This window comes from Eleginops maclovinus, chromosome 12 (assembly GCF_036324505.1).
Source record: "Eleginops maclovinus isolate JMC-PN-2008 ecotype Puerto Natales chromosome 12, JC_Emac_rtc_rv5, whole genome shotgun sequence".
NCBI lineage: Eukaryota > Metazoa > Chordata > Actinopteri > Perciformes > Eleginopidae > Eleginops > Eleginops maclovinus.
Window position 1 is genome coordinate 764096 of NC_086360.1, and position 18272 is coordinate 782367.

Here is an 18272-nt window from a genome sequence, read left to right on the forward strand (position 1 = left end):
GTAAACAGGTTTTCTGGTTGCAGTAAAGTTGAACCAAGTTGTCCAAACTAATAGTACCCTTGCTCGAACCACCCCTAAAAGTTCCTTTTAAATTTTGACATTTTAAATAATATTTTGTACCTTTAAAGTCGTACCAAACCTGTAAAGCTCACTGTGATGACAAACCTCCGAAGGCCACTCTGAACATGCACTTACCTATTCACCAAGAAGACGTTTTAGCACATAGTTGATTTTACATTTAACTTTATGTATAGATCAAACGAGATAAAACCTGTTCTTACTGAGCTTCAGCGGTGATGGTATATGTTCGGGCTTTAGATAGTGTCAGATAGCTAGTTGTTTTCCCCCTTATTCCTGTCTTCATGCTAATCTGGGCTAACTTCTGCCTGCATCCTTTAAAACTAGCCAAACCTACCTACCTACTAACGAAAGGATCTGTGCTATTTCTGCCTTTCTATTGAAAATCCGGACAGACTTTAACTGATGACAAACAAAACAGAAACTGTGCCTATGTACCCAGGATTGCCTGTTAACCCGATGGTGTGAAAAAAAAAAGCTGAAACACTTCCAGCGCTGTCAGGGAGAGGAGCTGTGTTTGGACTGTTTTTCCGTCAAGCTGGATTGATTGAATAAAGTCATGTAAAGGCAGGTGAAAAAGCCCCTTTATTTGCTCTTAAATTAGATGTGACCAAAGGCCCAAGCCATTCACCCTCCAGAAAAAATGGAAATAGTTGTAAAGAGAGTTTATTAGTCTGACTCAGTGAGAAAAAGCTTGCAAAGCCATAATAAAAGTTCAGAAGACAGTCAAAATACCTGCGTAAAATAAAATAATTTCTTAGAACAATAAATCATTATGAGGGGTATTTTTAAACATGGTGACAACAACTGAGGAACTGTGCTGCCTTTAGACCTTCTTATTATCTATTTGAAGGATTTTTCCTCCCACACGCTTTCACTCTTTTATGGCATCTGCATCAAGGAGAGGAGTCAGCGGCATATATTACCAATGTGATGAGGCTTTGTGATGTATGTGTATTCTTCTAAATCACAGTTTTACTTTGATGGCTAAAACACAAGTTAGATCCAAAAATGCCTCTTATAAATGGGCAGAGCACTGCAAAACTGACCAGGGAGGCAAGTTACACATTTGCTAAAACCAGGCCAGAACATGTCCATCTAAAAGAGCCTGGGAACCAGATCTGCGAGCAGAACCTGGTTGATAAAAGATGAGACCATACCTAGACCAATTCTCCTCCATATGTGCCTGTCACAGTATAATTCATTACATCACATGTCACCTGTTAGACGCTTTATCCAAAGCGATTTACATACATTCAGTACTGTGGACAATCCCCACATGAGCACTTTGGGGTGAAGCTCTCCCCTGATCTGAAGACCAGCGCATTATACCACTGCGCCACAGCAGTACATTCAATGCACATGCTCTACTTATAATCCTAACGTCAGTGATGCATGCAGCCGGTGCGAAGCATCCCCTGCCAGTTTAAATTACATATTCTGGTGTTGTCCCAAATAAACAACCTTCTGGTTCAACATTCTGAAACTTTAAATCAGGCTTAGATTGCCTCTAAATCATCTTCGGCCTCTCTGTTGCTAAGTGGCGAGCCAAACGTTTAATCATATTAAAATGGAAGTGCACTTCTATCCTATTACCCAATCAACAAATTAAGAACATTGTATAAAATATCAGACTTAATACATGTATATTTTCTCATTGTGTTTCATGACCTGAGATGTGATGAATGAGGGTGGGGTTAAGAGGAATAACAACACATGATGAAGGGAACAACCACCTCTCACTGTCACCTTTGCTGACAGGAGCTCAGAGCAGTGATTCGAGCTGCATGGCATCCCAGCAGGAAGCATTTTAAATAACTGAAATACCATACTTTCTCACTCATTTATAATGGAAGCATGCTGTTTTTATTTGTCTTTGTTTTTAGATATGCTTTCTACAGAGGACGTACTGTATCTCCATTGAAAACTTTTCTCAATATTTACTATGGGTCACCGGTATTGGGATTATTCTGGATATGATGTTGCGGTAATAAAATGCTGTTTCACTTTGTATGGAGCAGAGGAAGTTTGGTCACCTGTGTGTATCGGGACAAGAAAGATTTCTGAAATCTGGAGGAACACAATATATTTACAAACTAGAAGAGGAGAGTATCAAAATGTTGGAAATAACTGTTATTTTTATGTTTGACCCTCTAACATGTATTTAATTTAAAACTCCATTACAGAGTGTAGAATAAAGACTGTAATATAGGTTTGCTGTAACCTTAGTGCATGCAGTTTCTTTAAATGTATCGGGCGAAGGATACATTACCATGTTGTTTCCTTATCAAGACGCCCTCATTTTCTTTTCCTTTATTTTACTCCATCTGCTAATGAACATTTGTTTCCATGCTCGTTCACAGAGAATTGCAGTGACGTAGAAGAATGAATAAAAACTATTGGACCGGAGGCCCGCAGAGGAGGCTGTTTGTAGGGCAGCATGACCCAGTGCTTAATGCATGCTCTCTCTGCCTGAGGCATACAGTACAATGTTTACATCTGGATCAGCACACAGTCTGCACCCTTTCACCAACATGCTCTGGAACTACAAGGAATGTAGAGACATCCACAATGATGCTGCTGCAGCCCTCCTAATTCTGCCGGTGCATAACCAGAGCTGGGAGAAGTACTCAGATCTTATACTTGAGTAAAGTTAGAAGTACTCAGATCTTGAGTAGAAGTACCAGAGTGTAGGAATACTCTGTCACAGTAAAAGTCCTGCATTCAAAATGTTCCTCCAGTGAAAGTAGAAAGTATTCTCATCTAAATGTACTTAAAGTAGCGACAGTAAAAGTAGTCATTGTTTGATTGGTCCATTTCAGAATAATACCTCTGATATGTTTTATAATTATTGATCATTAAAGTGGTCTCAGAGCTGGTAAAGCTGCAGCTAGTTTGAATGGCTTTGTATACTGCAGGGTAGCTGCTGAATTTACTCCAGGTGAACTAAAGTCTGATTTAAGGGCTGATCATATTTACCATCATTAATCCAGATCTGTAAAGGGACTACAGGGATTAAATACATGTAGTAGAGTAAAAGTACACCATTTACAGTGCAGAGGAAGTACAAAGTAGAATAGCATGGAGATACTCCAGTAAAGTACAAGCATCTCAAAAGTGTACTTAAGTACAGTACTTGAGTAAATGTACGTAGGGTCTTTACACCACTGAACATAAAAAAAGAACGTGTGTTTTTTGTTCCTCAGAGCTTTAAACATCCCACTCAGCTTATTTGTATTTCTTGAGTGAGGGAGTCATTCTTCCGATTACACTGACCTAACATGATTGCAGCACAAATGCTTAATCTTGCAATGTGACGTGAGTCGGTTCTGCTCTTAAATGTAAGTATCTGGTTCTCCCTTGCACCATGCTACTCCCTTCCACCAAGTTTCATTTTTTGGTTAACAATTATTCTGACACATTCAAACACAGCCCGCCCTACCTGCACCGCCTCTATGTGAGACACACGGTCAAACATCAAGTCGTTCACGGTCACTATCTGGTCCCCGATCCTCAGTCCTTCTCTCTCGGCCGAGGAGCCCGGCTCCACAAGGGACACGTAGATGCCCACGCCGTGCTCCGAACCACCGCGGATACTGAAGCCCAGACCCTCGTGGCTCCTGGTGCGTGTCAGCAGGACTTTGCGCACTTCTCCAAATGGACCCTCGCAGAACGGCGCGGCCAGGCAAGCCGACAGCTCCGCGGCAGCGCTGAATCCGTCCGAACTGCCGGACTGGGGGGGCTGCTCCTGGATGGAGCTGACATATTTCTGCAGAGTTGAGTCGCTCTCCGAGCTGCCGTTGCTGGGTAGCAACTCTGTCTTCAGGTAGAGTCCCTCGGACGTGTACTGGTCGAACAGCAGCTGGTCGGACCTCGGGATGACCAGGCGCAACATGGGCAGTAGCTGGCGTTTGCTGCTCGTGTTGAGAATCACTTTGAGAGTTTGGACCAGGTCGAAGACGTTGCGCTTGGCGTGGTACACATTGAGGCAGTGGATGAACTGCTCTCTCTCCGGGCCGCTGAGCAGCAGGTTCAGAGCGTTGTGGAGCCTCCGGACGTTTGCAGAGAGCACCCGGCCGCCTGAGCCGGCGGAGTTGAGCGGTGTGTTGAGCGAAACGCTCTCCAGATCAGAGCTCATCCTACAGCATGGCGGGGAATCAGTGCATCATACAGACGGGAGGGCGGATCGATCATCTGTCACCGCGCTGTTCAAGTCGATTCTCCAGTTATGAAGTAAAACGTGGAACAGCTCGGCGTGCATCCGGAAACTTCAACAGGTGACCGGGGATCTACGCGCGTAACAGCGCTGATATGCTCCGGAGGCGGTGTTTCAAACTGAAACAAATCATGTTCTTTGTCGAAGCTGCCATTGGTCTGGCACCGTTTACATAGTGCATGTTCTTTCTCTCTGTTCTCTTCCTATTTCATGTACAACACAAGCTTCAGCGATTCAAAGTGTCCGATGTATCTGTGAAATCCGGCAGAATAAAAATCCGTGAAAGGCTCCCTTTATGGTAGAATATCACAAAACAGCACATGAGCTTTTCCAGGTTTATTGTGTCCACAGAACTATAAGTCTGTCCGCTCTCTCTGACGGAGCCTCTCTGTGCTCAGGAGGGAGCGCTCAATGGGATGCTCTCAGACCCTTTGTGTATAGGAAATGACGCAGGTGTGTGTGTGTGTGTGTGTGTGTGTGTGTGTGTGTGTGTGTGTGTGTGTGTGTGTGTGTGTGTGTGTGTGTGTGTGTGTGTGTGTGTGTGTTGCTTAGAAACTGACTACATTATTCACCCTTATTTAAATGACTATTTTTACCAAAGCATCAGCTGATGTCATGCATAGTGGAATAAAGTGTTTAAACTTTAAATAACTCGCCAGTGAAATGTCAAAATTCCCAAATTGCATGACACAATTCCTTGTACCAAATCTGGTGAATCCGTGCTGATTTAATAACACGTGGCTATGCTCTGGGTGCGTCTTTAGAATGTGTTGGTGGTGTATTTTGTATGCAGATGAGCAGGTCTGCCTGTCAGCCTTTAAGCTGATCAAGCTGCATTAGCAGATGCCTCCTTGAGGCTCCTTGTCATAACTACAACCTAAGGCTATTTTTAAAACAACTATTTATAGGCGTTGTGTTCCTCATCACAACAGTTATACGCTCCTTCTGTCTGGCCCAAACTCATAATGAAAGTCCCCAAAACATTCTGCAGCACTTTGGATACCCTCTTTCTGCAAATGTAAATTGGGGTCTTTGAATATAAAATTCCAACAGCAACACCTCCTTGGACTGAGCCTCCAAGAGCAGGCTTAATGCTGCCTGATAGCAAAGCTTTATAAGAGGATACATTACGTCAAAGGGCCAAGTAAACAACCTTCACTGTGTGCTGAAGCTGGAAACACACATGGAACCAGTTTAACAGCCTGATCACCTGGGAGTTTTATAACACAGTTTGAACGCCTCCTGTGCAGAGTCCCAACGACCCCTCTTTGACTTTGCCGCAGTCTGGATGGGAGGTATTAGTTGTTATGGTCACCCTGCAGCCCCTGGCCCAGGGAAACACCTTCTTGGACGGCCTGTGACCGCCTCCACCATGTGACCAAGTGTGTTTGGCGTGTCTCTAAGCAGACAGACCCTGGCTGGAGCAGGCATAATATACAACAGGCCCAGTGGCACAGCCTGGGCAGACAATGTAAAGAGGTCCAATATCCTTCGGCCCTGTACCACTGACAGATACAAAATACCGAATTGATTTGCAGCCATGCATTTAATGGTCTGACACATGTCCTCCAACTATGTTTGCATGAGGACCAGCCTTGAATCATAGATCGGGTCCAGCTCAGCCTACTTTTGCTTCTTACTAGCTGTTCAGGCCGGAACTGGGTCCAGGGGAACCGTAACCCTGACCAGAGGGCACACTGTGCTCTGGACCACGGCCCTTTTCATCACTAGCCTGCTTAGACACCATGCGTTCTTAGTGGCAGGACAAACCCAGTCCATTACACACTGAAACTGAACAAAGATGTGAGAGAAACACACATGCAGCAGTTCAACAGAGACAAATAAAGACATACTAACTGAGAAAGTTATGATGAAACAAGTAGTTCTAGTAAAAATAGACAACATTTCTGCAAAGGTAGAGAAAATATTTGTCAATGCCACAAATATGGATACAAATGTTTTTAGTGGCCCCCACAGATGTGGAGTGTGATCATCATTGTCTCAGAAACTTACCGTAGGAGCCAGTTAGCACTCCTGAATGAAAAGTAGGAACCACATGGTTGTTTATTCTGGGGTTCTGTTGGAAAAAGAGTGTGTCAGCACACACCGGTTGAAGCAATGTCTGCAGTAGTAATAGTCTTTGTTGATTGTCCTTGTTTGTATGTTTCCTTTGAAAGCTGTTGGAGTTTAATGGTCAATAATTCAGTTGAAAAATAAAAGAGTTTAGCAGTCATGGTTTATGTCACACTTTAATTACCAATCCTCACATTTGGTAATCAGTGTGTCAAATGTGTCAACAGTACCGTTAAATAGTTCCTGCTTTTAAATGTACAGTGTTGATAGAGGTGGAACTAATGTGCGGAGTTCTATTTAACACGTAATTATCTTATTGCTTAGCAAGTTTCCTAATGGAGTGAAATGACCTGGAAGTCTCTATTGCCACTTTTCCACCAGCCGGAGCTGCAGCCGGAGCTTGAGTCGGAGCTTGAGTCGGAGCTTGAGCCGGAGCTGGAGCGGATAAAGATCCGGTTTTTCGCGTTTCCACCACAGCGGTGCTGGCTTTAAGCGCCGAAAAACCGGATCTTTCCGGATCTTTTTTCCCCAATCAGCTGCCCAGCAAGACCCAAGAACCAAATACCGTCACGCTTACTTCGGAGGGGGGAGATTTACCTGAGCAATAACAGTTTATGGTGAGTACAGCGAGTAAAACCAGCCGTATCGCTGAGCAAAGTGACTAGAACGCGACCACACTGTGGTCACACACACACACACACACACACACACACACACACACACACACACACACACACACACACACACATAACTTATACACAGTTATCAAGCAAGTTAACATTGTTTTGCCCACAGACATCTACAGACACGTTACCTCAAAGTAAATACTCCGTTGCTTTGAAGATTACCCCTCCTCCTTTGCTATTTGTAATCATGCAGTTAAATCTTTATGACAGCAGGTGGCGTAGTTGTCCCATTTAGCTGGATTTAACCTGAACCTTTTTAACTATGTGTATGTATGTATTGTAGGAAATGTTAATTTATTCGAAGCCCAGGAGTCGATTCAAAAGAAACGAAGTGAAGCCCCTCTTATAAGTTTGAAAAGGAGTATTTAATAAAAGGATGCAGCAGTAGGTTTTACAAAAGTTTCACAGCTGTGGCTCTATAGCCCGGGACACGCGTCCACAGGCCGCTGACTGAGTGGAGCTCATCAGTAGTTACTGTCTGGCGGTCCGGAACAAAAGAGAGATCGATTTCACAATACAAACATATTTTATAGAACCACCCCTTTCCGAACATACAATAAACGACTTCAAAATAAGACGTGCTCCGGTCTCGTGCTCTCATTGGTTGGTAGCGGGGGGGGGGGGGGCTGGATCCTGTTGGCCGCTTGTCACATGGGGTTCTCCGGACTCTTCTATAGGCTGACGTCGTAGGGGGCGGGTCCTCTGTCGCCATCTTATTAGTGATGTCCTGGAGCTCTCACCTACGATATTCTATTATGCAATCCTTCTGAGGTTTATCAGTTATTAAACACGCAATAGTATCATTGCAGCATCAATGAGTGAGAGGTAGAGGCGGGGGAGGGAAACACACACCAAGTTTTCAGATCGATTTAAGCAGAACAGCACAGTTTAAAAAGCCCAACACTGCTTGTTTTAAAATCTCCCTGCTTATGATTGCACATAACATTTATCCCTACACTAACAATTTAGGTATTCGTAATTCTCCATGCCCTAACAATTTAGGTACTCATCAAAACAACGCGGAAAAAGGAGACTTCAACTATCTTACTTCCCGTTGACTTTGACGAAGCCGACCCTGTCGGATTTAATCCAATCTTATCTAAGTCTATGAACTATGCTCTGTTAAATTCCAGAATCAGTGCAGGAGACGGGACTTCAATCTCTCTCTCTCACTAATTTCCTCCCTTCAACAGACAGTAGTCTCAGGGACTTTAACCCCGAGTCAGGGGCGGATCTAGAAAAATATTTATGGGGTGGCGAGAGAGGGGCAGGAACTTTTGAGGGGTGGCAGACGTATATTTAGAGAATTTTATCACAGTTATCAGTTTGATGAGAAATATATGCACGCACACACTACATAAGGGCACAGACTGCCATTTACAAACTCATTCAGACAAGCTTAATCTCATGCAATGTCTTGCATTTGAGGTTTCAGGTGAAACGGTTCATATTAGGAATAAGTTACCATACAATGTGATCTCACTTAATAGGAGATAGAAGTGTGGTCACACTACTATAGGTGGGGCATTATCACAGGAAAGGCATTAAGGTAAGACACAGATGTTGAGTGGCAGTAACACATACTCCCCTAAGTAGCTTGAACTATTAAACAACAAGGGACACTTCATTCATTTCAATCTGAGCTGCTTTATTCCATTAAAAGGCTCACAGAGTTCCAAGCAGACAACTTTCAGCCCAACAAACGTGCTGGAGACAATGTGGTGAGATGCCTCCAAATCATACACATGTTTCACAATTCCATTTTTATGTAGGGTTCTATACCTTGGGGAGCTAGAAGAACTGGTAATCAAAGAAGACCAATACTTAAGGTTCTTTTAGTAGCAAGTAAGAAGGCTATAACTAAGAGCTGGCTTAAAATAGATGGGCCAAAACGTAAACAATGGCTATCTTTAGTAGAGGAAATCAAAGAAATGGAAATGCTCCCATATAAATTGAAAATAAAAGAAAAACTATTTGCAAGAAACTGGTTAAAATGGCATATATGGTATACACATAACTAAAGAAACTAGACATATCTACAGAAGGAAAATAATTGTATGGACACATCCCTGGTTAGAGGCCTGTTCCTGTGAAGTGTGTTTTATTTTATGTATTTATTATTTGTGTTTATCTATTTCTGTACAATTGTCTTAACATATATTTTGCTATCAATATCTGGTAGCTTTTTCACTACTGTACTGTAGGAATACTAATAAAAACAAAGTAAAAAAAAAATAAGGCTCACAGAGTTACAAAAGGGTGAAGTTGTCATGCCTATAACAGCTGAATGCGGCGATTTCCATGTTGCTCAGCAAAACGCTTCACAAGTTTATCTAGATCTAATGCTTTTGTGCGTTTTGATTCAATGCTGAGTACAGCCAAACTCGATAGTCTCTTTTCTGACATAGTAGACCGCAAATATGTCTTTATGAGCCTGAGAGATGAAAAACTTCGTTCACAGGATGCACTGCTCACAGGTAAAACAACCGCTATTTTGCACAACCTGAACAACTCATAAAAAACATCCTGGTATGGGTCCAACAACTGAGTGAACTCCATTAGAGTGGTAGGACTCTCCTTTTCCCCCTTTTTTCTGTCTAGTAATCTCCTCGTCTGATGTAACTCGTGTTTGAGATCCTCAATATCTGAATCATAAGCTTCAGCCAATAACAGCACAGCCTCCTCTCTCAAAAAAGTTGGACTTGACGGATTTAGTGCCTGGACACCCTGCATGATGTTACAATTTGTGTTAGAAAATCTTCGTCCTATTTCTCCAATCATGTTATCCAGAACTGGATAGTACACAGAGACACAAAAAGTGTGTTTGCTATCTGGAACTACATGCTGTCCCAGGGTGGAGAGGATGACAGTATCCTGAAGCACCTTTGTTGTCTGTCTTGGCCTCTTTGATTTTCGCTGAGTTGTATCAATGTTACTTCGTTGACATAAATCAAGTGTTTCACTCCACATTTCCTCAAAAGAGGCTTGACTACGGTACTGGACCAGTGTCTCTTTAAGTGCCTCAATAAGTTCAACAGCCTTAGCATGGTCCAATGTTTTAGACTGGAGCATGTCTGATAAAAATTTGGAGTCACTCAGGACCTTTCTGAACAGAACAAGAGATCCAGCAAAATTCAGATCAATTTGAGCCAATATCCCTCTTGCTTCAACAGCTCTTTGTGGATGGTTCTCAGATGCGATCTCTTCAAGCACCTGTACTATTGCAGGCAACCTGTCCATAACATTGCGACATGCTATATGCCTACAGGCCCAACGTGTATCACTTAGCCGTTGGAGTTCCCTTGGTGCACCATCAAACATCTCCCGCTGAACTTCCAGCCATTTGTTATGTACATAGGACCCAGACATGAATACATACAGTCGTTCCAATAATGAGAAGAATTTTCCTGCATCTGCCACACTTTTTACAGCGTCTACTATAACTAAGTTCAAGCAGTGTGCGCTGCAGTGAACATAGAAGGCATGTTTGGCTACTTCTTTTATTCTAGCTTGAACACCTGCATGTGCCCCGCGCATCACTGCCGCGCCATCGTAGCCCTGGCCTACAAGGTTTTTCTTGTACTCTAGCCCATGCTTCTCAAGGAAGCATATAATTTTGTCACTCAAGGCAGCAGCATCCAGGTGTTCTGCCACTTCAAACTCCAGAAAGCTCTCATGAACCACACCGTTGTAAAAATATCTCAGAACAAATGACATTTGCTCTTTTTTCTGAAGATCTTTCGTTTCATCAACAATAACTGAAAACTGCTTACTTGTCTTAACTTCCTGGATTATTTCCTCTTTGACCATTGCAGCCAAGCATTCAAGTATTTCATTTTGTATTGTTTTACTGGTGTATTTAGCATTTTTAGCTTGTTGTTCAAGTCTTTTTTTGATGATGGGGTTATGGTTACTCAGCAAGTCTAACATAGACAGAAAAACACCTTTATTGTCTGAATCGAGAGACTCCCTGTGACCCCGCTGTGCTATGTTTTCTGTGGCTGTTAGAACTAAAATTTCAGCTAATGTTTTAATATAGTATTGATTTTCAGCCACCTGCCTCTTTTTTTGCTCATCCATTAGCCCAAACATTGAGGTATTTTTATCCTTCATTTTATTGTTCTCTGTCCATGCAAACATTGCATTTACATGGCTTTCAGATCTGGCATGAGAACAGAAACCACTGTCTTTCATTGTAGCCTTTTTCCAGTTTTGATAACCCTCGAATGAGGTGAAAACAGTCCTTGGAGCATCGGGAAGGGAAAAATGCCTACAGGCAAAACAGTAAGATGCGTCTTTCTTTAGATTGTGAGTATTCTAACCAGGGATGAGATTTGTACCAGTCGCTGCGGAAGCTTCTCCTGGCTCCTCCCTGGAGTGTCTTTGGGAAACTCTCCCGCACTGGCTGCACTGGAACCTCACACCTGGACTTGGATACGTCTAGAAGTTGGAGGGGAGGAAAGATTCAAACAGCATTACCTCTGAACAAATTATACAATAATATAACAACGAGTAAAACATTATCAATTTGGAACTGTCATTGATTAGTTATAATAATCAGACTGTGTTAACACACACTAACATTTTAGCCTGGGAGAGTATTTATAGGTTAATTTGTTTACTTCTCATTCTCACACTTACACATTTCCCCAATTATTCGTATTCAAGCAAACATTAATAATTACATTTATTTGAAGTCAAAGCAATGTCTCTTAAATGCACCTAATAGCAAAATGTCCGTTTTTGTCATTTGTTGTTCTTATGTAACTAAGTAGGCTACTATGTACTATGCAGCAACAGTTTCCATACCATGTGGACCAACTCGACTGGAGATCGTTGGTGATGGCTCAGCAGGCACTCTCCTTTCCCTTTCACTGTCTGAGCCCTGTCTCTCGCTTTCTACCTCCTCATCTTGATGATGCTCTCCCTCCTCCATATCTTCGCTGCGGTGTTCTCCCACCTCCTCCTGTCCCTGGTCACCTTGGCCCTGTATTCTATCTCTGTCACGTTTCTGTTGCCCTTCTCTCTCTCCTTCCACCTCGTCTTCATCTTTTCTCTCTTCTTCCACCTCATCTCCTCCGTCTACATTGCTCAGTTGTTTATTTTCTGCTTCTCTCGACTTTTGCTTTGGTGAAAAAAAACTGCTTATGCTACCTTTCCTCTTCATTTCTGTAAGATGATTCAAAGTAACTTTACAATGTTTTCCTTGACACACGTTGAATCAATATTAGCTTTTGTAGCTTACTTTACACAGTACTAGCATCAGACCTAGCTAACATTACATCAAAGATAATCTAGTATTACCGTCTCTGATTACATGTATAGTAAGCGGATCATCTCAAAATCAGCATCACAACTATACTAGCACTGCACAACTATACTAGCAATTTAATTTATTGAAGAAAAGAAAAAAAATGTTTTACCTCTTTCCTCCCGTGTGTCCTCTCCTTGCGACTCCTGGCTCCTTCACTTCGCGTTCGCGCCACTCACTTTTCAAAAGAAAGCAGTCAGGTGCTAGCCTGGGTCCCAACCGAACGTAGCCCTGGCCCAATCAGATTGCCAGGGCGGGCTTTAGACGATGATGGACAGATGAACAACAGGAACGACCAACCACGTCACTTAAGAGCGCTTGGGTTGCATTCGAATTAGAAGAGACACTTTTTTCGGCGTTATCTCGTGCTGCATTCACTGCAGTCGGACATTTGAGATTTGCGCTCGGCTCGTAAATGTCAGACTGACGTTAACTTTTCTTTTAACTCGTTGCTGCCACATGGGGTGGCAGCAGGGGTGGCAAGGCTTTCATTTAGGGTGGCAGTTGCCACCCCATGCCACCCCGGTAGATCCGCCCCTGCCCCGAGTACCACGCTTCCACAGGCCGCTGACTAAGTGGAGCTCATCAGTAGTTACTGTCTGGCGGTCCGGAACAAAAGAGAGATCGATTTCACAATACCAACATGTTTTATAAAACCACCCCTTTCCGGCCATACAATAAACAACTTCAAAATAAGACGAGCTCCGGTCTCGTGCTCTCATTGGTTGGTAGCGGGGGGGGGGGGGGGGGGGGGGGGCAGGATCCTGTTGGCTGCTTGTCACATGGGGTTCTCCGGACTCTTCTATAGGCTGACGTTGTCGGGGGCGGGTCCTCTTATGACGTCACCGTCGCCATCTTGTTAGTGATGTCCTGAAGCTCTCACCTACGATATTCTATTATGCAATCCTTCTGAGGTTTATCAGTTATTAAACACGCAATAGTATCATTGCAGCATCAATGAGTGAGAGGTAGAGGCGGTGTGTTTAGTATGTAACTCCACGCGTCCTTCTCCCTCTACTCATATATACAATACAATATTAGCTTTATGCTATCTGAGGCTAAAAACAACATCCGGTAAGACTACCGGAATTGGACAAATATGATCCTTCCAGAAACAGTGAATTATCTTTTAATGTTCCGCTCCAATATATTGATTATTTCTAACAGTATGTATGTATTCGCCCGTTTGTTTGGGGTGGGAGATTGATGTGATTGGTTGTTGGTCGCGTTAGCGCCAGACACGCCCACCGGCAAGCGTCAACGCAACGGAACCGTGTGTTCGCTGTGTAAGAGTGACCATTAACTTGCCTCTTTATTGTTTTGGCGTGGTTACGGCCGACTGTAACCTGTGTTCAGTGCTAAGGGGCAACTTCCGAGTCTCCAAAATGAAGCCCATAAGGAAGTGCCAAAAACCTGCAGTTCCTCGAATGGCCGCGTGGCCTGGCTGCAAAACAGAGCAAATCCCCATAGAACCCCATGTTAAAATGTCTAACTTTGGAGCAGAAATAAACATGTTTACAGCCTGGTTCAAAAAACGGTTTTCTCTGTATAGCTAGTTTCCGCGTTCATGACAACTGTGAGGGGGGTGAATTTTCATTAAAAAATCCAGTTCAAAAGATATTAAGCCATAAAGTTCTGCATAATTAGGGGCGTGGCCGATTTGAGTGACAGCTGGGGTTGTTATATTAAGGTTAGCCGCATGGGATAGCTGTCACCTCATCCACTCAGCTCTCTAAATCGTTGAACTTGACCTATCGGTCGTGTTAGGCTTTTCTGAGTATTTTAATACGAAATTCTGAGGGATAACATGTCTTGCTATGCAGTTATTGTGCTAACAGACCATCCAAGGATTCTGTGGTTCGTTTTTTTCGGTGAGTGAAATGTTTTATTGAAGTGTATTATATATGTTAGCACCATTAGCAGGTATCGATTTTAAGAGTGCCTTAGGTCACCTCCTTATGCTGTAGGGTAGATTAACTTTACTGCAATCCAGTAATGACCGCTAAATTAGCTAACGTTATAGTTATTGGGAATAATGTTAAAGAAAATATGTTCATTAAATGAAGTCCATCAAAGTATGTTGTTTAATGATGAAGTAGTCTTGCTCACGCTAGCTAGATTGGCTAGCGTTGCTATCGGTTGCTATCCTACTATCCTAGTGTCATTACACAGTTACAGTTCAGGTTAGCATATACCGGTAGCCTAACTTCTAGCTAGCTTGGTAACCTCGAGGTAGGTGGGCGTGTTCCAGCAGCCAGGCTTCATTCGCCCCGCCCCAGTTTCACTCACAACCCAACCCTTTAACCATTTATGGATTATCCGGGAGCAGGCGGAGTCAGGCACTGACAAGATGGCGGCCATTTGAGCTTCATTTGAGCTCTTCAGAAACCTATGGGTGACGTCACTGAGGGTTTGTCCATTATTTTTACAGTCAATGGTTCAGTGTTAATAAACTCAAGGACAAAGTGATATGGAGCCTCCTCTATTCCTATAGGTGACCCTACAAGTATTTAAATATATATAAAACTACAAGTTGTTAATCACCTGTACTCTGTGCTCAATATCTCAGCGGTGGGTGTCACCTCTCAGTCATAGACCTCTTTTGCTGTTAAACATTTTCCACACTGACATTGCTTTAGAGTTATAATTTGATTAGTGTATTACAATTTTTTTGTTATTCATTTATAGGACTTATATATATATATATATATATATATATATATATATATATATATATATATATATATATATATATATATATTTAGTGTTTATCATGTATATATCAGACTAAATGTTGTTTTTTATTCAGTTAACGTGATTGAATGTTTAGACTTGGGTTAGCATTTGAGCGAGAGGAAGCTACATCTGTGCTGTAGTCATGGCCAACACACTGCCAAACCAACTTCTTGAACTCGCCCCTATTTACAGGTTTTGTACCGAAGTCCAGCTTTTGTTGTTTGGGTGGTGGGGGACCTCCTGCTTTAGTCGCAGCTCTCTGCTTCGCACAAGTGAAACAATCGTTCAAATAGTGACAGAAGCACCAAACTTGGTACAAATACTGCTTAGACATTACTCTTTTGAAAAAGTACGCGTGCCACTTTAAATTCAAGATGGCCGCCATACAGACTTGTAATAGTGCAGCAGATAACTGAAACAATCGTTCATATAGTGATACAAGCACTAAACTTGGTACTGTAAGAAATAATCAATATATTGAAACGGAACATTAAAAGATAATTCACTTTTTCAACATACCGGTAGTATTACCGGATGTTGATTTTAGCCTCAGATAGCATAAAGCTAATATTGTATTGTATATATGAGTAGAGGGAGTAGGACGCATGGAGTTACATACTAAACACACCGCCTCTACCTCTCACTCGTTGATGCTGCAATGATACTATTGCGTGTTTAATAAACCTCAGAAGGATTGCATAATAGAATATCGTAGGTGAGAGCTTCAGGACATCGCTAACAAGATGGTGACGTCATAGGAGGACCCGCCCCCGACGACGTCAGCCAATAGAAGAGTCCGGAGAACCCCATGTGACAAGCGGCTAACAGGATCCAGCCCCCGCTACCAACCAAGAGCACAAGTATGGAAGCCCATTTCCGCCATAAAAAAAGAAAAAAGAAAAGTAAAAAAGTCGAAATTATGAGATAAAAAGTCATAATTATGAGATAAAAAAGTCGAAATTATGAGATAAAAAGTCATAATTATGAGATAAAAAGTCGAAATTATGAGATAAAAAGTCATAATTATGAGATAAAAAGTCGAAATTATGAGATAAAAAAGTCGAAATTATGAGATACGAAGTGCGCATGCGCCTCAATGGCAGTGTTCAATGGTCCCTTCATTCATCATCTCGCTGCCTAACCACGCTATATGCAATCCTAAATGAGGTAACTATAGGTGGCTTTAGTTAGATCGGATGTTAGACGTAATCGTTAAGTCTTTTAGTCTGTCGTTGCTGTTAATTTAGCTTCGGATATGTGAATATGTCATTGAACCCATAAAGTTTCGTTGTAACGTTCACGCCACTAAATGGTGTCCCTGAAATGACAAGTGTGTGTTAACCGTGTGTTTACTGCGTCAGTGAGTAGCTTTATTTTACTCGAAGGCGGTTACAATACCATAGCAGCCTAAACATATCTCTGTAACCAAGAGTTGGTAAGTCAAATATTGTCATAGCTATATCCTACTGTTAATTAAACGTGACGCTGTGAAGACCTAAAGCATGCGGCAATACAGATATTTTAACGTTACGTTTGCACCGAGTTGTCCGTCGCTTTGGATGAAAGCGTCTGCTAAATGACTGTAATGTAATATAATGTAATGTAATGTAACCCTGTTGCACCCACAACACTTAAGCATATACTGGTCCTACTCAAGCACACAAGTGCACTGTTCAACATTAGCTGCACTGCAGAAAAATACATTTAACAGGTATTAATATTGTGTGCCAACCTACCATATTACAACAAGAAGACAAAGCTTAAAATGAAGCAAATCATGTGCCAGGATTAATTAACAATCCCCAATATTTTTACACACTCTGTCTGACTGAATATTATTTACCTCCTAGGTAGAACTTAATGAGGTTGTATTGACTTAGAACAACCACCGAGTCCGCCAGGTCCACAACTCACGATCACCTCATGGACGTCCCTCCATATTGCATGCAGTCCCTCAACTGTACGGAGGCAGGGATTGTTTGCACCATGTGGACCTGGAGAAGGTTAATGTATGCCTTGAAGAGTGTGTGTTCAAGGACTTCCCATGTGATGAAGATGTGTTCCATATCTGCGTGGACCTAATGTCAGAGCATAATCTGATACTAACAAATGATGTGTTTGAAACAGTTAACCTGTATATTGAACTCAGACAGCTGATATCCAATGAACTAGACATAGATCCTTAACTTACCTGGGCCTGTCACATTTTCCATTTGTTTCATTCCAGGACAAACTGAAACTTGTGCACTGACTGAAATTTGTCATATATTCACACATATTTTAACCTGTGATTGAGACAAATATAATTGTAGCTATTTTAGAGACATTAAAGATGTACCAAAGATGTTCAGTTCTGTCTAACAAAATGTATGTACACACAAAAGTACTGTGTTGTTTTTACATTGACTATAAAAAAATGCAAAATTCTCACGTGTTAAATGAACTTTTTATTCAAATACTTAAACAATCACAGCATATAAAATGGCACTTGCTTTTGGTTTAAATGCATTCAACTTGCTTAAGTAGGGAGCCTTAAATAATAATCCATCTAAAAGTCTTATGGAAAGGTTGACAGTGCCAAGCTGTCTTTTGGTACATAACATCAGCACCTGAACAGAGCATGTTGTGCTTGAAATATGAAATTTGAAAAAGAAAACGGAAATTATAACAAGATAGGATTACTATGTGATGTGAGAGAAGAGGGAACTTTGTGAACACAACACTTTGTTGTCTGAAATAACTCATTGGTTGTTTGTGAGGTCTAACAATATAAGCCATCAATCTTACTGCTTAAAAGAATGTGTTCTGAAACAGAAAACAATGTTTAACAAAACATAAGTGAAAAAGAAAAATCCTAAACATGAACCTGTGATGGCAGTCCAAGTTCCAGTTGGCTGAAATCTTTGCATCTTAGACTATGTCCATTACCCACACGTTGCTTTCCAAGACTTTGTTCATTTCATGTCGAAAATCTGGGTAGTTGTCATAACTGACTGGCAACTCCAAGTAACAGCCACATGTATGAGCAACAGGTCTTCTCTGAAATCCCTGAATTTGTGTGAAGCTTACAGTGATGCTCTTTCCTGTGAACAAGTCTGATCCAGTGCAAAATCTGAGGAAAAAGGAGAGGTGCTGGGTGTCTGACTCTCTAAGGTATGCACTTACATACTTG

At 42.0% G+C, this 18272-nt stretch overlaps 1 protein-coding gene and 1 long non-coding RNA gene across 2 annotated transcripts in view; one reads left to right on the forward strand and one right to left on the reverse strand.

Moving 5' to 3' along the window:
* The window catches only part of LOC134873578 (whirlin-like), a 73983-nt gene extending 69334 nt beyond the window's left edge, over nt 1-4649 (reverse strand). The window contains 1 exon segment of the mRNA XM_063897332.1: nt 3521-4649. Within this exon segment, the coding sequence (XP_063753402.1) occupies nt 3521-4216 (696 nt within the window). The 5' untranslated portion in view covers nt 4217-4649.
* An 11540-nt stretch (nt 4650-16189) lies between these two features.
* LOC134874105 (uncharacterized) lies at nt 16190-17527 on the forward strand. Its single transcript, XR_010167022.1, has 2 exons — nt 16190-16267; nt 16951-17527. It is a non-coding gene; the product is annotated as an uncharacterized LOC134874105 (long non-coding RNA).
* The last annotated feature ends 745 nt before the right edge of the window (nt 17528-18272 follow it).